At 42.0% G+C, this 22,905-nt stretch overlaps 1 protein-coding gene across 2 annotated transcripts; it reads right to left on the bottom strand.

The window, feature by feature from the left end:
• Positions 1 to 3,471: 3,471 nt before the first annotated feature.
• Positions 3,472 to 13,895, bottom strand: LOC120025007 (oxidoreductase HTATIP2-like). Of its 2 annotated transcripts, XM_038969433.1 has the most exons (6): positions 13,781 to 13,895; positions 12,899 to 13,088; positions 6,650 to 6,757; positions 5,336 to 5,473; positions 5,133 to 5,194; positions 3,472 to 4,845 (listed from the first exon to the last, which is right to left on the bottom strand). In XM_038969433.1, exons 2-6 carry the CDS (start codon positions 13,085 to 13,087, stop codon positions 4,629 to 4,631), a joined length of 714 nt encoding a protein of 237 aa, XP_038825361.1. In that variant the 5' UTR covers position 13,088; positions 13,781 to 13,895; the 3' UTR covers positions 3,472 to 4,628. The 2 variants fall into 2 exon arrangements, with proteins under 2 accessions (XP_038825361.1, XP_038825360.1); XM_038969432.1 differs by lacking the exon at positions 13,781 to 13,895 and having other exon boundaries at positions 12,899 to 13,166.
• Between the last annotated feature and the right edge of the window lie 9,010 nt (positions 13,896 to 22,905).

Genomic DNA, 22,905 nt, shown 5'->3' with positions numbered 1-22,905 from the left:
GGTGGTTCCTGTCACGTCTCCCCTCCAGCGTCGCCGGTTTACTAACGACCGGTCCTGGCAACATCCTTACTCACACCTGCGCCTCATGATTAGGCTCACCTGGACTCCATTTCTCCTCTCGTTACCTCCCTTAAGGCAGTAATAATGTTCCATGACGTACTCTACACTTGTCTTGCTTTGTTCTGTCACGTTTATTTAACTCACTATCTGCACTGGCTTCCCGTCTCCCAGCGTCGTCGTTACAATAAGGTAGATTTTGAGCTTTCTCCATAAAATTTAAGATGTTGATTATTTGACGATGATGTGTTAATCAATTCTTCCTTTGCAACTCAATTTCTATATCCATTTGTGATGGCTGTAGGAAATTTTTTTGAGTGGGCTTTCTTTGACATATCCAAAGTGTAATGGCTCCCGTTAACACAAAGAATAGTTTGTTTTCCTGTGTAGTGCATCTGGTTAAGGCCAATGTAGTCATGTCACAACATGGCCTTAGAACTTTCACCATTGGTATGATAATGTTGGTTGCTGTAAACTGAGGCGCTAATACATTGAATTTTCAAATTGCTAGCCCTACATTGTAATTCATATTTTCAGTTTAAAATTCCAGAGTTTTACAATTACAAAATTGCTATTTCCAAGGTAAATTTATTTTCTCAAGGGAGTAGGTTTTATTTAAAAATACTATATTTTATATTCATAACTGATAAAACCACATCTGAAGTTGCTATTGAACAATCAGATAAACATGTTAATTAGTTTACTCTTACAAAAGAATGGAGCACTCCTTTCTAGCTTGCAGGAAAGGTGTTAACTATGGACATTTGCATGTCTAAAGAAGACAATGCTACCCACCAAAAGGACACTGCTGACGTGATGCTGCTAGGACCATGAACTGCTGGTCTGAATGAACAGTTCTGTCAAATGCAGAATCAGATGTGTTCAAGACGATTGTGTAGGGCAGCCCCAACAGTGACTTAACAACTGAATACAATAATTTACTCTGGTCTAGGAATTAGGATGCTAATAAGAAATCCCGCTATGCCCTCCGAACAGGCAAAGCGTCAATACAGGACTAAGATTGAATTGTACTACACCAGCTCCGGCTCTCGTCGGATGTTGCAGGGCTGGCAAACTATTAGAGACTACAAAGGGAAGCACAGCCGAGAGCTGCCCAGTGACAAGAGACTACCGGACGAGCTAAATTACCTCTATGCTCGCTTCAAGGCAAGTAACACTGAAACATGCATCAGATCATCAGCTGTCCGGACGACTGTGTGATCACGCTCTCCGCAGCCGATGTAAGACCATTAAACAGGTCAACATTCACAAGGCCGCAGGGCCAAACGGATTACCAGGACGTGTACTCTGAGCATGTGCTGACCAACTGGCAAGTGTCTTCACTGACATCTTCAACCCCTCCCTGTCTGAGTCTGTAATACCAACATGTTTCAAGCAGACCACCATAGTGTTCTTGGGCACAAAGACTAAGGTATCCTGCATAAATGACTACCAACCCGTAGCACTCACATCTGTAGCCATGAAGTACTTTGAAAGGCTGGTCATGGCTCACAACACCATTATCCCAGAAACCCTAGACCCACTCCAATTTGTATACCGCCCTAACAGATCCACAGATGATGCAATCTATATTGCACTCCACACTGCCCTTTCACACCTGGACAAAAGGAACACCTATGTGAGAATGCTATTCATTGACTACAGCTCAGCATTCAACACCATAGTTATGATCTTTGAGGGCACTAAGCTAAGGACGCTGGGACTCAACACCTCCCTCTGCAACTGGATCCTGGAATTCCTGACGGACCACCCCCAGGTGGTAAGGGTAGGTAACAACACATCCGCCACACTGATCCTCAACACAGGGGCCCCTCAAGGGTGTGTGCTCAGTCCCCTCCTGTACTCCCTGTTCACACATGACTGCATGGCCAGGCACGACTCCAACACCATCATTAAGTTTGCCGATGACACAACAGCGTAAGGCCTGATCACCGACAATGACAAGACAGCCTATAGGGAGGTCAGAGACCTGGTCGTGTGGTGCCAGGACAACAACCTCTCCCTCAACGTGATCAAGACAAAGGAAATTATTGTGGACTACAGGAAAAGGAGGACCAAGCATTCCCTCATTCTCATTGACAGGGCTGTAGTGGAGCAGGTTCAAGTTCCTTGGTATCCACATCAACAAACTAACATGGTCCAAGCACACCAAGACAGTCGTGAAGAGGGCACGACTATTCCCCCTCAGGAGACTGAAAATATTTGGCATGGGTCCTCAGATCCACAAAAGGTTCTACAGCTGCACCATCGATAGCATCCTGACTGGTTGCATCACTGCCTGGTATGGCAACTGCTCGGCCTCCGACCGCAAGACACTACAGAAGGTAATGCGTACGGCCCAGTATATCACCGGGGCCAAGCTTCCTGCCATCCAGGACCTCTATATCAGGCGGTGTCAGAGGAAGGCCTGAAAAAAAAAATTTTGTCAAAGACTCCAGCCACAGACTGTTCTCTCTGCTACCACATGGTAAGCGGTACCAGAGCGCCAAGTCTAGGTCCAAGAGGCTTCTAAGCAGCTTCTACCCTCAAGCCATAAGACTCCTGAACATCTAATCAAATGGCTACCCAGACTATTTGCATTCCCCCCCCCCCCTCCTTTTCACACTGCTGCTACACTCTTATCTATGCAAAGTCACTTTAATAACTCTACCTACATGTACATATTACCTTAACAAACCGGTGCCACCACACATTGACTCTGTACTGGTACCCCTTGTGTATAGTCTCGCTATTGTTATTTTACTGCTGCTCTTTAATTATGTTTTATTTCATTGTAATTTATTTTATTTTATTTTTTATTTTGCATTGTTGGTTAAGGGCTTGTAAGTAAGCATTTCACTGTAAGGTCTACACCTGTTGTATTCAGCGCATGTGATGCATAAAATTTGATTTGAACAGTCTCTGTGATCTTGCCAACCCCCACTGTCTCACCTCTGAGAAACAGTTCTGTTGTGATTACATCACATAAGTCTGAATTACAGTAATACATTGGTCAACAACTCAGATTTGGAATCCAAACAACTCAGATGCTTATAAAAGGGTCTTAGATTCATTGTCTCTTTCTCTTATGTTCCTGACCTGCACTGGTGAGATACCTACACACTTTCTCTCCAATGAGCTATGGGCCATGGCCATTTCGTTCTCTCCAACCATGCGTAGAATAATGCCTTGTAATTTAAGCGTATGCCTTTTATGTTATCATTCAGTTTACAAAGTAATTAAATACACTTGTATTTAGAATTCCATTCTCAGACATTTCTTCATTGCCTATTACTGTAACTCAGCTATAGTGTTCTTGCACATTGCCATTTATCTTATGGAGTCAGATAATGTAATTAGCCCATTAACGGAATTGTCTATATATATATAAAACATACACACATCAAGTATTACTGCCCACTACATCGTTGTTTAATGTAACACAGAAGCATAGACCACTTAAATACATAGCATTTACATAACGCCACAATTAAAATGTATAAAAATCCAAGTCAATGTGAGTATGCACAACATTACCCCTGATTCAATTACATGCTTAGCGTTGCTCAGAAAACAAAAGTGATCAAAGACAAGTCAGACATATTGCCTTTAAAATCCCTCTCCAATGGTTCAGTCTTGTGGAAAATAAACTCTCGCTTCAAGTAAGTGCATCATTTTTCAAAGTGGTTAAGGATGTGGTCTTACATAAAACAGCATGAACGTTGTAGGCTGGATGAAAGAGCTTCTACTAACTAAACCGTTTTGAGTTAATGGACACAGAAGAACCAGTCCAATACATTTCCCTCTTCACCTAATATATTAAACCGATTCTAGCCTCTGTGCCAGTCCGTTTCCTCTTCAGCCAACTCCTTGTTGACCACAAAAATAGTCTGCACTCGGAAAGAGCACTTGGGATACAAAGACAACAGAAGGCATATTTCCGTATTCATAATTACATCATCATTTCCCAATCATATCTTATTTGCATTACCCATGAAGAGCTTTAAAAATTGCACTTTTCATAAGGAAATATTCCCCTTTGGACTCATTCCCACAGAGAAACCGAGACATTCAACAACACCTGCTCAAGCAGGCAAAGTCTATGTTTTTTTAGGACTTGAGAGCTAGCTACCGTGTTGACTATCATGGTTGAAAGGAACCTCAAGTTGAAGCCAACGAAGCTTTTAATGCTTAACCATGTGCTCTGAGAGCATCTGCATTGCTCTAGAAATTCAACTTTATACTTGTCGTCAACCCTCCTCCATGCTTTCAAAGGAAGTCGTTAGTAGAAAATATATTGTCATGAAGAAGAAGCACCATCACATGAAATGGCAGTAGCACAACACACTTCACCGCCAGTCTCTGGCGGAGTTCCCAATACTCAAATTTCCTCAAGACCTTTCCTTCATTATCACTGATGGGTGAAAGGACTGGATAGAGTTTCCCTTGACATTGCTCTCACATGTCATGTCCAGACAGAACAGTGGCGGTACAACCACATCAGTGGTTTATGGAGGAAAGGGGATGAGGAAATGAAGCTATTGAGACACACCTTCCCTCTTCCCTGTCCCTCATTTCTCTGGGGCCTTCCCCAAGTCATAGATGGCTTTATTCTCCAGGATCTCCACTTTCTCCCCTGCAGGGATCAGTGTGTTGGCCACCATGGCCCTGGTCACCGATTGGATGGGGATGGACATCGCTGTGGGAAACATGGAGGAAATAGGGCCCAGGACCTTCCTGGCAAACCATTCGGCAGGCCGGCTCTCCTGCCTGTCGACCATCAGCACCCTGGGAGGAAGAACAAGAGAAGAATTCAGTTGAGTTGTTACAAGTGAAATAACTTACAGCAATAAACACAGTATCAAAATATCTCAGAGTGCATTTATGCAATGAAACTGAACACTGTTTACATCATGTGATCACTGGAGAAATGTGTATATTGCTAATCATGACATTGGTGTGAGATATTCACCTACGGTCACCATTTGTTTTGCCATGACTGAAAAGGTAATGAACAAGTGAGTCATTTATGCAAAGGAATGTTTTAACACATGACTAATGCAAATGAGACTTACGCAGGGCGATAGATGGAGTACCTCTCGAAGCCCAACGGCTCAATGTCTGCCTCCACTTGTCCCTGGAGAGGCAAACATTTGCATTAACTAAACAATATACAGCACCTCATCAAATAGCTTTATGAGAGAGTCTGAACGAGGCCTTCATTATGAAAGGCTATAAAAGGAGGCGTCTTTACTCTGGTGAACATTTGGTGTATTACCTTCACTTTGAGATAGAGAAAACCACTGGTTTTGTCAGCCCCTTTAGAAGACTCGAGGTTGAAGTGTGAGCAGCCTCCTGCCTTGGCGAGCTCCGCTGACTTCAGGACATAGTCATGGTCAACACGGATGAATCCATCCTACAGTGACAGAAAGATGAGAAAATGTGTGTACATTCATCTGCATTTGACCACAACATGATCCAAGCAGGTTGTGTATGGTGGGTCGTTCAATGTCCTTTCAGCAAGCCATGACACCCACCATCTCAGATTGTTCTGGAATTGTTTCTGTCGTTAGAAACACAAGATAAGAATTTCCGCATCATTATTTTGTTGAAATCTAATTTGATCTCTGAGAAATTAAAGATGATTGACTGCAAACAAAATTGGCCATTTTAATTTATAGGATTCATATAATAATCAATAAATATAGCATCTAACATCCGATTTGGAACAAACTTTTTTCTAACAATGAGTAAGACATGAGGAATCTAAAGAAATAGTCAAAAGACATCAACGGACCACTAACACCCCACGCCAATCCCAACCCAACAACTGCTATATAGAATCAGTTCTCTACGTCAGAGAAGTAGTATTGAGCTGTTTCTTCATTCTATGTAATGTATTCTTGGAATTTGGTGGTGATTTTTTTTCTCCGTTCAGAGAAATTAGTCATTGAAATTGTTAGGTTTATGTCCCATCCTACATCCTAATATTACCAGGTTCTGACCACTGGATGGTACCGTTTCTGCTATTAGGGGATAATAATAAAAAATAAAAATAATAATACAACCCCTCAATGTTAAAGGAATAGTTTTCCCCAAATTACTTAACTTTTTTTCACCTAATAGCAGGAACAGCACCATCTCGTGGTCAGAACCTGATAATATCAGGATGTAGGATGGGACTAAACATAACATAACTTTAATTAATAATTTATCTGAACAGGGGGGGAAAATATCACCAAATTCACTAGGAATACATTACATAGTATGAATAAACAAACATACTACATACTTGGCATGGGGTGTCTGTAGGAGGCTTTTGACCATTGGATAAATCATTGTTAGAAAAAAGTTATGAATATTATATAAATCCTAGAAATAAAAAATTGCCAATTTGGATGCAATCAATTAGCTGAGATCACAAATTATATTGAAATAAAATAAATGTTGCACAAATGCTAATCTTATCTGTTTCAAAAAACAATTATTTCAGAAAAATCTGAGATGGTGGGTGTCGAAATCCTCTTTCTTTTCTTATGACCCTGGTGGTACATGTTCACAGGGGTCTCTATATCAGTGACCATGAACTCACAGCCCCGGCTTTGGCTTTGGTCGTTCCCAGGCAGCAGTAGCCAACATCATGCCCTTGGAATGCTGCAGCATAGTCACTCAGTTTCTCAAAGTCCACCACCTCCTGCACCTGAAAGAGGACAGAGAACAGGCCAATCTTTATAATGGATGTAGGCTTCTTGTAGGCTTTGTTGTAGTCTGCACACACATTAAATGGTATTGAAAGTTTAACTTTATTCAAAGCTCGTGGTAGGGTGTTAGGTGACGCGACAAATGGACGCTATGAGAATTCGACAAAAATAATGAATCATTTGAAAACATAAATGTGGCAGTTGTTACCCATGTCTAAAAATCTGAAAAGCAAGTGCCGTGCAAAGAATGTTCAAATCTGTTGCACAGCCCATTTTGTCAAACCTGCGAAATCGGTGTGTTCTTATTTGCTCTTTGCGATGGGTATTCCTCAACCTACCAGAGTAAGATCGATGTGACACTGTATTGCCTAGAAGTATGGGTAAGTCCTGAGGGTGTGTCATGGTCATCCGACATCTTGACTGAAATAAAAGGTAAAAAGTTTCCTTTGCTTCTTTCGTCAGATGTTTTCAGAAACACAAAAAAAAATATTGCAGGCTGCAGGTCACAAAGTAGAGCTTCGTAGCTACGTTTTGATGTATGGGTTGTCAGGGTTTGGTCCTAGCAGCTGGCTAGCAGGCAGCTCACACGGTCTCTTCTGTGCCTAGGCTAATTATTTACTGCAGTTTATCCTCCCATCACCAGAGTAACTCATAACATTACAATGTAACCCAACTCAGGTTCAGGCCTACCTTAGAAGTAAGCTATCTTATTAGACTAGTAGCCTTCTGTGTTACAGTTCAGACTTAGTGAGAAGTGTGCATCTATGTTAGGCTGTGTGTGTGTGTGTGTGTGTTGTTGGGGGTGCTGTGAGTGTACGAGGATGCTGAGAAGTGTGTGCCTGCGTTAGGCTGTGTGTGTGTCTCAAGTATTTAATTTGCATAAAGTAGTATTCTAATTTCATAACTTGTTACTCTTACTTTTGCGTAAAGCATGAATATTTGTTCATGATAACTTAAATTATTGGGCTTAAATTACTGTAATTATGTATAGCATTTTAATTGAAGAATATTTACATTTATTTGAATAATCTCTGTTGTACATCAGCCTTAGCCCTTGACCATGACTCAGTACCATTACATTAGATATGAGTCATTGGATGAAGGCATCTCCTTTAGGGTAACATTAACACACATCGCTTGTGGTACAGTTTTGGAAGCACAAGGACCTTATATGTCATATCGGTGAGAAATTATACAAAAATAAATTTAAAAAAGGTGAAGTTGATACACACCTTTATAGGGTTAGGGTTCCCACATGGTCGTATTTCCACGTTACAGAGCTTGTTTATGGAAAACAGTGCTAATTAGCTATCTGCGTCTCTGAACCCGTGTGTAAACGGAAGACAAACGACACAAACGTGTTGTCACTGACGAATACTGTGGCTGAAACAGTTAAAACCGTGTAGAGTAAGTGTGTATTTTGCGAAATTATTTTGATGTGATATGAAAGTAGAGGGATTTATATTTCTAGAACTGTACCGCAATTGAGAATCGATTCACATTTAGATTGGGTTGTGTTGGCTTCCAGAGCCAATTCACACTTAAAACAGAACATGTAAGGTCCTTGGACTAAGGAGTAACGTTAGACTCTTTTAGTCCAATATTGGGCTACATCAGCCTTGAAAACAGAGCCGGGCGGCCCTATATGCGCACTACGCAAGTTGCGTAGGGCCCCGCAAATTACGCAAGGGCTCCGCCTCCCCCTCGTGTCAAAGTTTACAACTTCGATGAGAGGATGAAGCGGAACTATCCTTCTGGTCACAAAATGAGGAAAAAAAACACCATGAGAGTGAATTGCGGGAACAGAAATCAGGTAAACTTGTGTTGTCTCCTCTCCAAGTTTGATGTCAGTAAATAACAGTAACGTTAAGTTGATGTGCTGTAGCTCGCAGTGCATCTTTCTCTAGTCTGTCTGTCTTGCTAACCTAGCTGGGCAGTGCATCTCTTGGTCTGTCTTGCTTGCTAGCCAGCCACTTCCAGGGCTGTGTTCTGTGACTTTGTGCCTGACAAACGTGAGAGTGAAATACAACTATTTATTACGTTTGATAAACGCCAACTGGCAAGTGTTATATATAAACTGGTGTTTATAAACTGCAACTCGGAAAAGATAACCGTGTTGCGCGTGAACATGCGTTCATATGCGCGCGCACGAAATGGAACTCGCGCTTTCCAGCAGCAACCTCTGGACACAAGTCCAGACAATATATGGGCGTGATGGCACTCCTCATAGGCACACACAATTTTAAAACAAGACAATGATTATCTAGTCTCTCAGTCAAGGTTTAGTTACAGCTCTGGACTAATGCAAGATGGAAAGCAATGGATTGACATTGACTATTGATTTATATATTGAATTTAAAATAGCTGGGCGTACTGGACAATATGGATACACATCTCAGTAAATAATAACCATTAAGTATTCAGCCAAGCCATAGTATAAATAGTATTTTATATTTGAAAATGTATAAAAGGAAATATGGGGGAGCCAGTTTGAATGGGCCTGATGCAGCTGATAAATGAATAATAGTATTGTTACCTATAATTTACAGGTGCTATGCTTAAGTTTGTCAGTAGAGGAGATGCTGGATCATCAGCCAGTACAAGCACAGACTCAGTTGATCCACATCCATCCTCAGCCAGTACTAACACAGACCCAGTACAGCCGGCTTCAGCAAGTACTAACACAGACCCAGTACAGCCGGCTTCAGCAAGTACTAACACAGACCAAGTACAGCCGGCTTCAGCAAGTACTAACACAGACCAAGTACAGCCGGCTTCAGCAAGTACTAACACAGACCAAGTACAGCCATCTTCAGCAAGTACTAACACAGACCCAAGTGAAGTACAGGCAGCCTCAGCCAGTACTAGCACAACCAGAGGTGTACAGCCAGCATCAGATACAAGCAGCTCAGACACTAATAGAACAGTTGCTGCTCTACCAAATGACCCAGCAGATTGGCCCCCAGTCTTAACAGACTTTATGAGGACTGAGTTAGTGCGCAGAGGTCCATTCAAACCAGGACTGGATTTATCTTACCCTAAAGACAAGTCTAGAAGAGGTTTCCATTCAGGCTTATTACAGAGACAGCTGACAAATGGGGAAAAGATTACCAGGAGCTGGCTTTCATACTCAATCAAAAACAACGCTGTGTATTGTTTCTGCTGTAAGCTCTTTTCTACAAAAAAGGACTACAAAATAATAAAGGAAGGTGTGAATGACTGGTCAAATATCAACACCGTTCTGAAACACCATGAGGGTAGTCCTGAACACACAAACAATATGATTAAGTGGAGAGAACTTGATCTGCTCCTAAGTCCGACTCTTGACCAGATACAAATGACAATTTTGGAGGCTGAAAGAAAGAGATGGCAGGATGTCCTTACACGTTTAATAAGTATCACCCAGTCTCTGACTGAAATAAACCTAGCATTCAGGGTTCATCAGACAAACTCTTCCAACCAGATAATGGAAACTTCCTAAAAGAGGTTGTATTACTGGCAAAATTTTACCCTGTTATGGAAAATCTCAGCAAAATTAAAGATGGAGAGACATGCTCATTACATTGGGAAGCGCCACAGAATGAGCTGATACAGATTGTGAGTGACAAGATTCTGGAAGCAATAGTGACTCAAGTAAGAGACTCAAAGTACTTCTCCATTATCTTGGACTGTACAGCTGACAGTCACCAGGAGCAAATGTCCATTATTCTGAGACGCGTGGCTTTAAAGGGAAAGCCAGAGATCAAGGAGCACTTCCTTGGCTTTGTGAATGTTGAGGTTACAGCAGGCTTGAATCTGTCCACTGTCATCTTAGATAAGCTGAACGAGCTGAAGCTTCCATTTGAAGATTGCAGAGGGCAAGCTTATGATAATGGGGCCAACATGAAGGGCAAGCATTAAGGAGTACAAGCCAGAATGCAAAAAAAAAAGAAAAATCCTAGAGCTGTGTTCGTCCCATGTGGAGCACATACTCTAAACCTTGTCATTGCAGATGCTGCCAAATCTTCAAAAAGATGCAGTTGGGTTTTTTGGGCATGTGCAAAAGCTCTACGCCTTCTTTTCAGCTGGCACACAAAGATGGGAGTGTTTTTAAGAAACACGTGAACATAACCGTAAAGTCATGGAGTGACAAGATGGGAGAGTAGGCTCCAAAGTGTTCATGCAACAGGTAACAGGCTTCTGAGGTTCAGGAGGCATTACTGGAAGTCAGACAGACAATCAACAATCCTGTGGCCAAAGTGGAGGCACAAGCACTTCCAAAGGACTTTGCGTCCTACCACTTCTTGATTTGCTGTGTCGCATGGTGAGATATTGACAATGACAAACAAGGTGAACAAGCTCCTTCAATCCGCCTCAATGCAGTTGGATATCGCAGCAAATTTTATCTCAAATGCAAAGGCCTCCCTCACTACATACCGGGAAACTGGATTCTCTGAGGTTCAGACAACAGCCAAAAGCATTTGTGAAGAAATGAATGTGGAGGCTGTTCTGAAAGAGAAGAGACTGAGAAACAGCAAGAGGCATTTCAGCTATGAGGCTCCTGATGAACCAGTGACTGATGCACTGAAAAACCTTTAAGTCAAGTACTTCAACATTGTGGTCGACTCTGCTGTGACATCCATGGATGAGAGATTTGAAACACTCAACCAGGTGAAAACCAAATATGGAGTGCTGCTGAACTTCAGCACTGCCTCTCAGATGTCCAGTGAATCTTTAAAGGCTCACTGGATGGAAGTTGAAAACGTTCAGAGATGACTGTGACATCAGTGGAATGCATCTGGCACACGAGATTCAGAATTTACCTGATCTGCCATCAGATAAGATGACTGCCTTTGAGCTGCTTCCCTTTCTCTGTGAGAAAAACCTGGAGGAACTCTATCCTAACCTTTGGATAGCCCTAAGAATTGCAGTCACCCTACCAGTAACATCGGCAGAGAGGAGCTTTTCAAAATGAACGCTCATCAAAAGCTACCTGAGGTCTTCCATGTCACAGGAACGATTGAGTGGTCTGGCCATCATGAGCATAAATCATGACGTGGGGAAACACATGTCCTATGATGATTTTTGATGGTAAGATTTTCATTCAAACGTTTACACACTTAGTAACATTTAAGATTGTAAGGCAGAAGTGCATTTGTGTAAATGACTGCTTAACTAACTATGTGACATACTTTCTCAATTTCTTCCAGACAGTCCAGATAGACCGGTGGCCATGCTGATGCTGAAAATACCCAGGCTGTAGAGGGAACCAAAGTTAAATCACACAGCTGTATAGGTTTCATTTGACTTTGAGACATATACCTGGAGCCATAGCCTATAGGCTTATGTTTACATTGTATAGGCAAAGCTAAATTGTATAATATTGTGAGGACTGGACTAATTACCAGGCAGCAGAGCCAAAGCTCATTGTTATATTTGATTATTTTCTACATTTTATATTATTTTCTACAATTTCTTATTCATGTTTAATATTCACTTATCTTAAGATTCTATATAAAATATTATATTCAATAAATATTGTTTGTTTATACCTCATTCTGTTCTGTAGAGGTCTACTTATTCTTAGACCGACAGATGGAGCAAACTGTTTTAAAGGAGGAGTGTAGTGGGAGCACTGTGGTGTCAGGTGTGACTGTGGCAATGGCAAATGGTTTACATGGCTCACGGGTCAGGTAGGAGGGCCGTTAGCATAATTTTGCTTAGGGCCCCAGGGAGGTCAGGACCGGCTCTGCTTGAAAATGTCATAACAATATGACCACCCTATCTTAAGATACTGGACAAAACGTGTTAAATATAATACAGGTGATTTGGTGCCATTATAGACTAGGGATGAACATTGATCTTTTCCGATAACTTGAAAGGAAGATCTCTCAGCAACGGTAAATCCTGTCCTCGTGAAATAAACCGTTGTGTTCCTGACAAGCTTCTCTATGACAGAACACAAAGTATAACGCCAGAACCAAAGTTTTTTTTTTTTTTTTTTTATCCCCTAACACCTTACTCATGGATGCGTGTTACTTTGCCAAATAGAGCAGGGCCCTTTGTCACAAAAGCATTTCAAGGCTAAATTCATCTTAGAACCATACAGGCCCTGCTTGAAAAAAACAACACATTGACAATAAAATAAGTCGCACACCTACCAGGTTCTCATACGCTTCGTCTTCAAATGTGAGCTGCCGCCTTCCGATGACAGTGATCTTCGAGAAGAGCTTCATCTCCACAATCTCTTTGAGTAACTCTTTGCCTGTCTCTCCAGAGACACCAAGGATAAAACAACTTTTATTCTTCTGTCTGAAGTCCTCTGCCAGTGTTTTCAGGTCGTGTGCCATCCTGAAGGACAAAACAAGACAATGCTTCACCACTGAGAGACCTAATGGTTTGATCGCTGTTTTACACAAAAGCTGCATGATACAGCATTTTTTTTTTATTGTTACACAGGTGTGTGGGGTGGGTATAATTTGTGGAACGTTCCAACATTCTAAAAACTTCGTAAAGTACAATGTTGCCAACAAACAACGCATACAAAGTAGCATGACCAAGTCACCTAGCTAACTAGCTGCCGAATAGGCATCAACTCACCACGTAGCTTATTCTTAATGTTTGTCCATAGGCTACCAGAGCCAATATTCAGAATAAACGTGGTGAGTGAAAACTTAATGAAATAGCCTACTCGGTTTCTTATTCGGCCGCTATACAACTTTATATGCGTTGTTTGTTGGCAACCTTGTCATTTACGAAGTTTTTGGATCGTATTCCTGTTGGAACGTTCCACACATTATACCCACCAGGTGTATGTCACGCCCTACACCGGTCTCTTGACTGCTAACTAACTAGCAAGATAAATAAGGCAATTAACCTTTCTTGCAAGCCTCCCTCAAAAGCAATCACTCAGCATTACAACTAGCTGTAAAACAGACCAGTAGGCTAGTGCCAGTAGCTAGTTACTGTACATGCTATAATTCCCAAGCCTGACTGCAGACTGAGTGACATAGTAAACTGTCACGTTAGCTTCTGATTCTCACCTGGTATATATCGTCCGTTCGCAGTTTTCTAGATGGTGTAAAACGGCTGCAATGACAGTGAAAAGCAAATAGCTTTACCCCAGCTCCTTTCCAGCAGTTTCATAACAGATCAGCGATATAGCTAAACAAATGAATGTACCCATGGAAACACGCATCCGGTTCCTGCTGTCGTTGGTGATAGGAATTCGCAGTAGAATCGACAAGCCCTGCCTAATACACTGTCAAAAATATTCTGTGAAGATAATACATTCTGAAAAATGTTTTGAATAGTTCTTGTTTTATTGAAACACAAATACATCTGATGTATGTATTCAATAAGAAGCCTAGCTTTGACAGTTTCATTATCATCGTTGTCATCGTCATGATTACTTTCCACTTATCAATAGGCTTGGCAGAGGGCAGTAAATACAGGCATTGATACACACGGTCGCAATGGCTACTTGTCAGGAGGTACCAAAGAGCATTTGGTAACACTATATTGCTGTCAGTCTTTGTCATATTGTGGTCAGTGTCTTTTAATTGTCAAAATACATTTACAAGGGATATAAAATGACATCAAACACGGTTTTATCACAGTATAAACCATGCATTCCCAATTACCTGTTCACATTCACATTCTGTGTACATGCATTGTCTTATATCTGTTCATCTCTTACCATCCATTCAAAGTTCATTTACAGCCAGTGGTTCAGACCAACTGTTCAGACTCCTCCTGGTCACAAGAGAACATGTGTCATTGATGACTTCAAGCCACTGTTGGTAAATTTGATGGCAGACCAACCAAGTCATTTTAATTTCACCCCTCTATGGAGCCACAAACACACAGGCAAACCACTCATAGTTTTGTCATAAAGCTCAATGTGTTGACTATTTTAGTTCCATTTGCAGTTTTGTCAATTCCAGTTTTGGTTGAATTTGTCTCTCGTAATTTGTATAATAGTTTTGGTAATGTAGCTTTCACGTTATATAGACTTCAATGACAAATTAGAGTGACCTGTACTGATTAAAGGATTAAACAGAAGAAAACAAATATAGTCACATAAACCATTGCCACACACACACGTACACACACGCACACACAAACACAAACATAACGGTCCTTTCAACCTTTAATCAAGTTTGTTTGATTAATATCAAATCAAATTTTATTTGTCACATGCGCCGAATACAACAGGCCGTGAAATGCTTACTTACAAGCCCTTAACCAACAATGCAGTTTTAAGAAAATAAGAGTTCCGAAAATATTTACTAAGTAAACTGAAGTGTAAAAAAACACACAAAATAGCACGATTGGTTAGGAGCCCATAAAACGGCAGCCATCCCTCTGGCTCTTTTCCATTTTCATCTATTTCATCCATTTCCCATGGAGTAATATTACAACAAAAAAATACACAATTGTTAGGGTTAAATTATTATTTATTTATCAATAACAAAAATATCTTATCTTATGCCTATCTTACCTTACATTATCTTATCATACTTATACTACTACAACAAAATAAAACATTTCAATATTTTCAACTCATCAGGTACAGTCCATTCAGTCCTCCCACGCCCAAGCCTTTCTCCTCTGCTCCTGCTCACTTTCTGATGTCTCTGATCAGTCTGCCCAGGGTCTCTCTCACTCCCACAGCGTAAAAGTGAACCCTGCGCTCCACCTCCATGTGCCAGTCGGTCAGGCAGAGTTGCTCCAGCTCAGGCAGGTGCTGGCTGTGGCAGAGGATCATGGCTCATGGCTTTGTTTCTGAGCTCATACCTTCAGTACTTCTTGCGCTCCCAGAAACTCGGGCTGTCTGGCTGCACAGGCTGGGGTGGAGTAAACTGTAAATAAAGGAATGATGAGTACATTTGAAATAAAATGTATTCATTTAAAAAGAAAGCCAGTGTAGATAGTATGGTGGGTAGAGGTACTTACTGTGTGAGGAGTGTACCCAGGAAGATACTGATGTTCCTCTGTCATCCATGGTACAGACTGGTTCATTTACCCCCCCCCCCCCCCCCCCATCACTTTTTATAGCTACTGTTTACAGGCCTCCTAGGCCGTAAACAGCGTTCCTCACTGAGTTCCCTGTATTCCTATTGGACCTTGTAGTCATAGCAGGTAATATTCAACATTTTGGTGACTTCAATTTTCGCATGGAAAAGTGCACAACCGTTCCTTGATTTTAACTGGCGGCTTTATTCTGTAGATTTAGTCAGAATTATCACCTTCCGTGAGAACTATAAAGTAAATGAAAAATACAGTTAAGCACACTCTTACAACCTTATCTTACGAGTGACTTATTAGCTTGGTATAACTCTGAAGTGCTTACATACATAAACAGTTTAGCCGGCGCTATAACAGTATTAGATTAAACACATTAATAAAGGAAAAATACCTCATTGGCTGCTTATTACAGAAGGGAGGAAATCAAACTTCACACTTATTATTCCTGGCATGAATTCACGCTTCATCCTTAATTATTATAACGTTACCATCCTAACATATACGCTTCAAACTTTATGAACTACACCCGATGACATGAAAACTTAGCTAACACAGCGCGGGATTGCCTTCCCTCCAAAAGTGTGTTGCTACAATAAGAATCCCCGTTACAACAGTTATTAGCTACGTAGTTCCGCTTGTCTTATCATTTCCCCGCACAGCGGACACGTAAACAATTCAAACACAAAACAACGACATAACCTGTAAGTCTAACTGTCAGTTACACAATTCAAACACAAAACAACGACATAACCTGTAAGTCTAACTGTCAGTTACACACAGACCCACTCCAAAAGGCTTTCGGAGCCATCATCGACTCAGTGGGTTTTGTCCAACATGTCTCCGGACCTACTCATTGCCACAGTCATACCCCTAATCTAGTTTTGTCCCGTGGAATAAATATTGTGGATCTAAATGTTTTTCCTCATAATCCTGGACTATCAGACCACCATGTTATTATGTTTGCAATCGCAACAAATAATCTGCTCAGATCCCAACCAAGGATCATCAAAATCCGTGCTATAAATTCTTGGACAACCCAAAGATTCCTTTCCAGACTCCCTTTACCAAACCAAGGATGTCGAATTACAAAAATAATTTAACCACCTAGCTGAGGATCTAAGTTTAACCTTGCGTAGTACCCTAGATACAGTCGCGCCCCTAAAAACAAAAAACATTTGTCACAAGGAATGAGCTCTCTGGTATACAGAAAATACCAGAGCGCTGAAACAAGCTTCCAAACTGGAAGTCGTCCAACTAGCTTGGAAAGACAGTACAGTGCAATATCGAAGAGCCCTCACTGCTGCTCGATCATCCTATTTTTCCAACCTAATATAGGAAAATAAGAACATTCCAAATAAAATTATACTGTCGCAAAGCTAACTTAAAAGCAGCATTCCCCAAGAGAGGATGGCTTTCACTTCAGCAGTGATGAATTCATGAACTTCTTCGACGAAAAGATCATGATCATTAGAAAGCAAATTACAGACTCTTCTTTGAATCTGCATATTTCTCCTAAGCTCAGTTGTCCTGAGTCTGCACAGAACCTCCAGGACCTAGGATCAATGGAAACACTCAAGTTTTTTTAATCCTGTATGAATTATTCATGAAAATAGTAATGGCCTCTAAACCTTCTAGCTGCATACTGGACCCTATTCTAACGAAACTACTGAAAGAGCTACTTCCTGTGCTTGGCCCTCCTATGTTGAACATAATAAATGACTCCCTATCCTCTTGATGTGTACTAAACTCACTAAAAGTGGCAGTAATTAACAGTAATGACAAATAATGTATACGAAACACTTCAGTCTGGTTTTAGACCCCATCATAGCACTGAGACTGCACCCGTGAAGGTGGTAAATGGCCTTTTAATGGCATCAGACCAATGCTCTGCATCTTTCCTCGTGCTCTTAGACCTTATTGCTACTTTTGACACCATCGATCACCACATTCTTTTGGAGAGATTGGAAACCTTAATTGGTCTAAACAGACAAGTTCTTGCCTGGTTTAGATCTGATCTGTCGGATAGATATCAATTCGTGTCTGTGGATGGTTTGTCCTCTGACAAATCAATTGTAAGTTTCTGTATTCCTCAAGGTTCTGCTTTAGGACCACTATTGTTTTCACTATATATTCTACCGCTTAGTGATGTCATTCGGAAACACAATGTCAACTTTCACTGCTAGGATGCGGATGACACACAGCTGTACATCTCAATGAAACATGTTGACGCCCCAAAATTGCCTAGCCTGGAAGCCTGGTTTTAGACATAAGAAAGTGGATGGCAGCAATTATTTTACTTTTAAACTCGGACAAAACAAAGATGCTAGTTCTAGGTCCCAAGAAACAAAGAGATCTGCTGTTGGATCTGACAATTAATCTGATGGTTGTACAGTGGTCTCACATAAAACTGTGAAGGGCCTTGGCATTACTCTGGACCCTGATCTCTTTTTTATGATATCCAATTGGTAGTTACAGTCTTGTACCATCGCTGCAACTGCCGTACGGACTCAGGAGAGGTGAAGGTCAAGAGCCATGCGTCCTCCGAAAACACGACCCTGCCAAGCTGCACTGCTTCTTGACACACTGCTCGCTTAACATGGAAGCCAGCCGCATGTGTCAGAGGAAACACCGTACAGCTGGTGACCGAAGTCAAAGTGCATGCGCCCGGTCCGCCACAAGGAGTCACAAGAGCACGATGGGACAAGGACATCCTGGCCGGCCAAACCCTCCCCTAACCCAGATGATGCTGGGCCAATTGTGCGCCGCCTTATGGGTCTCCCGGTCGGCTGTGACACAGCCTGAGATCGGACACAGTGCCTTAGACCGCTGCGCCACTCGGGAGGCCCACTGATCTCTCTTTTGATGAACACAAAGAATATTTCAAGGACAGCTTTATTCGATCTTTGTAACATCGCAGAAAACAGACACTTTTTGTCCAAAAAGTATGCAGAAAAGCTAATCCATGCTGTTGTCACGTCTAAATTAGACTACTGCAATGCTCTACTCTCCGGCTACCCGGATAAAGCATTAAATAAACTTCAGTTAGTGCTAAACATGGCTGCTAGAATCTTGACTAGAACCAAAATATGTGATTATATTACTCCAGTGCTAGCCTCTCTACACTGGCATCATGTTAAGGCTAGGGCCAATTTTCTTTTTTTTTTACTGCTAACCTACAAAGCATTACATGGGCTTGCTCCTACCTATCTCTCCGATTTGGTCCTGCTGTACATACCTACATGTACGCTATGATCACAAGACGCAGGCCTCCTTATTGTCCTTAGCATTTCTAAGCGAACAGCTGGAGGCAGGGCTTTCTTCTATAGAGCTACATTTTTATGGAATGGTCTACCTATCCATGTGAGAGACGCAGACTCGGTCTCGACCTTTAAGTCTTAACTCAAGACTCAACCAGTGGGTCCTATGATTGAGTGTAGTCTGGCCCAGGGGTGCGAAGGTGAACGGCAAGGCACTGGAGCGACGATCCGCTCTTCCTGTCCTTGCCTGGCTGGCTTCCCTCTCTCCACTGGGATTCCTCGCCTCTGACCCTATTACGGGGGCTGAGTCACTGGCTTACTAGTGCTCTTCCATGCCGTCCTTAGGAGGCGTGCGTCTTAAGTGGGTTGAGTCTCTTACGTGATCTTCCTGTCAGTTTTTTCTCCCCCTCGGTCTCGTGCGGTGGAGGAGATCTTCGTGGGCTATACTCAGCCTTGTCTCAGGGTAGTAAGTTGGTGGTCTGTTGATACCCCTCTAGTGGTGTGAGGGGCGGGGGCTGTGCTTTGGCAAATTGGTGGGGTTATATCCTGCCTGGTTGGCCCTGTCCGGGGTGTATTGTCGGACGGGGCCACAGTGTCGTGTGTCCCCCCCCTCTCAGCTGACTGTATCTATGCTGCAATAGTCTATGTCCCAGGGGGCTAGGGTCAATCTGTTATATCTGGTGTAATTCTCCAGTCTTATCTGGTGTCCTGTGTGAATTTATGTATGCTCCCTCTAATTCTCTTTCTCTCCCTTTCAGCCTCCCCTCCCGGAGGACCTGAGCCCTAGAACCATGTCTCAGGACTACCTGGCCTGATGACTCCTGGCTGTCCCCAGTCCACCTGGTCGTGCTGCTGCTCCAGTTTCAACTGTTCTGCCTGCGGCTATGGAAACCTGACCTGTTCACCAGACTTGCTAACTTGTCCTAGGACCTGCTGTTTTTGACTCTCTCTCTCTCTCTCTCTCTCTCTCTCTCTCTCTCTCTCTCTCTCTCTCTCTCTCTCTCTCTCTCTACCGCACCTGCTGTCTTGACCTCTGAATGCTCGGCTAAGAAAAGCCAATTGACATTTACTCCTGAGGTACTGACCTGTTGCACCCTCTAAAACCACTGTGATTATTATTTGACCCTGCTGGTCATCTTTGAACTTTTGAACATCTTGAAGAACAATCTGGCCTTAATGGCCATGTACTGTTATAATCTCTACCTGGCACAGCCAAAAGAGGACTGGCCACCCCTCAGAGCCTGGTTCCTCTTTAGGTTTCTTCCTTTCTAGGGAGTTTTTCCTAGCCACCATGCTTCTACATCTGCATTGCTTGCTGTTTAAAGTTTTAGGCTGGTTTTCTGTATAGCACTTTGTGACATCTGCTGATGTAAAAAGGGCTTTATAAATACATTTGATTTGATTTGGTGCCAGAAGCTCGTTCTTGAGAACTCAATCACTCTTTGATAGCAGATTGTAGTTGTCTTGTTGATTGTTGTCACCAAAACTGAGTTGTCGCCTATCAACCAAACATTCTAAACTCAAACATTCTACTGAATCTGCTATACATTTACTTTCGATGTGGTCAGATTCAAATGTAATTGTATTGTGATGACGTCCATTCAGTTTTACTTCCATGGTGATTGTATGTTAACTATTTCAAATCAACACATTTGTTTGTGATATCATCACATTATAGTGAAATAATTTTCACCCTCTTGAATGACCATGGCAATGGAATTTAATGTATAAACTGGACATCATGTAAAGTCAGCTGCATATTTAACCCACCAATATAGAGGCATAGTTTGAATTCACTCAGAAATGCAACAATCACCCCGATATGTTATGGTATGAGAACAATTACTCATTTTAAGGTATGCTGTTATAATGTTACAAAGTGTTGCAAAATATGAATGTGTTAGACACTGTATATTTAGATATGGTATGTGAAAGTACTGAAAACATGGCAATTGAGTGTGGTCACTTCCTCTGTGAGGAATATGCAACCTTTCAAGACAAGCTGTTCCCTTCCTCAGACCTCCAGGGGTTTTCAGGAACTCAACCCCACTAAAACACAAAAAGCAAGTCAGTCACATGCTATGAATTAATCAACACCCCCATGATTTCAACACCCTTACCATTGAAAACACAAGACAACGACTCCATACTGGCCACAGCCATACAAAACACGAAGCGAGAAATTATCCCTGAGAGATGCCAGCAGAAAGAGACAGAACGTGACAGAAAGAGAAAGAGAGAGGTTGATAGAAGAGACCTTTAACTGGCACTCTGCTGAAATGAAATGAAAGTGAAATATCTTCTCTTTGTTCTTTAGCAGTGGGTGCTAATTGGAGCTAGCCGTGGGGTGGAGGGCTGGCTCTGGGCCCATGACTATCACACCTGTTGAGACATTGTCCCCTGCATTGATCAGACAGGAAGTCGAATGGAGGAAGCAGCGGCTTACGCCACAGTGGATGTATGGCAGCAGCGTGGATCCATTTTCTTTTCAGAGACCCGCAGTTGGATTTTGGAACTGGAAGTGCCATTGATGGTCAATGCCAGTGGTCAGTGACTTTGACCATCGACTAGGTTGCCTAAGAGAACTTTGTGGATTATTTCCATTGGGTAAGTCGTATGGCTAATGCATAGGTTGATATTTTGAATTTAAATCAAATCAAATGTTTGTGACTGTCAATCAACAATTATGCCTGTAACATGTCTCAGGGGTCAAGTAATTGATTGATTCTTGAATTTATAACGCTGAGTAGTAGGATGATGTAATAAGACAAGGTTTGATGTTAACCACTGTACTTTTTGTCCCCATCCTGCCCCACTGACACACACACACACACATACACTCAGCTTAGGGTTTAGGAAGAACACAGCTCGCGTGACTCCAGAGTGTGATGCTAATGATGCCAATTAATGGACCCTGACAGCACAATCTGCTGCCCATTGTCTCCCAATCAGTAGCTCTGCTGCCCACATGGGCCAGAGATGAGACCGGAGGCTTATTCTCAGGATGTGTGTGTTCTGTGTGTGTGTGTGTGTGTGTGTGTGTCCATGCCCCATGGGAGAGGGATTAGCTCAATTAGAGTGAGCCTGTCAAGTCGAGACGAGGGGTTTGATGGTCTAATGGTTCACTGGTCCCTGTGGCAGTCAGTGTGTGTGTGTGTGTCGTGAGACGTACATCATTAGACTTGGTTGTTGCCTTTATTTGTTGCTGTCGCTCCTGATTAAGCTGGTGGTAACAATAGTCAATATGATGCCCTGTGCTTTTCTATAGCAGTGACCTTCTGGTGGGATATCCATTCATTGTCATAAATTTCAATTCTAATTCATCTCAATATCATCACCTTTTTAATGAATGTATTCCTCAAAAGGAAAGGGTCCAAGCAGCCACATGAATGCATGCAAGCTTAAGATCACAGAACAACACATTATTTAACTGTCAATACCCTAATAATTTCCCGGAAATCCACGTTTCTCTGTTTTTCAGTTTACACATAATCTCTGATGTCACTCAGAAGCTGAATATAGGTGAGAAGCATTTGAATTTTGAACCATTCAATGAAATGATGAATGATGAATCATCATAGCTAGGTCACTTCAAACACACAAAGCGACCAGCTGCAACACTTCTGATTGGTCACAACAGCATCTCAATAGAAAGACTCCAGAACTTTCCTCCTTTCTTACAGACTCAGACATCAGGCATAGTGACTGCATATTGTTCCCAGAGCTAAACAGACTATCAATGCAGCTTTCCTGCCTATAGAGCCTGGACTAAGGAGCACTGAGAGCTGCTTTTCCTGGCCTAGGAAACAATAGAGTCATTAAATGAGCAAACAGATTAGAGCAGGTTTCAACAGGGGGATCCAGGAAGGGTCTGGAGAAGG

Source organism: Salvelinus namaycush, chromosome 30, assembly GCF_016432855.1.
Source record: "Salvelinus namaycush isolate Seneca chromosome 30, SaNama_1.0, whole genome shotgun sequence".
In the NCBI taxonomy this organism is placed as follows: domain Eukaryota; kingdom Metazoa; phylum Chordata; class Actinopteri; order Salmoniformes; family Salmonidae; genus Salvelinus; species Salvelinus namaycush.
This window is presented reverse-complemented; position numbering and strand designations above follow the sequence as displayed.

Coding starts and splice junctions, on each gene's coding strand:
- LOC120025007 (XM_038969432.1), bottom strand. CDS start 13,165: ATGCAGCTTTTGTGTAAAACAGCGATCAAACCATTAGGTCTCTCAGTG. Junction 5,474..6,649: donor CCAAAGCCAAAGCCGGGGCT/GTGAGTTCATGG, acceptor CTGTCACTGTAG/GATGGATTCATCCGTGTTGA. Junction 4,846..5,132: donor TACTCCATCTATCGCCCTGC/GTAAGTCTCATT, acceptor TCTTCCTCCCAG/GGTGCTGATGGTCGACAGGC.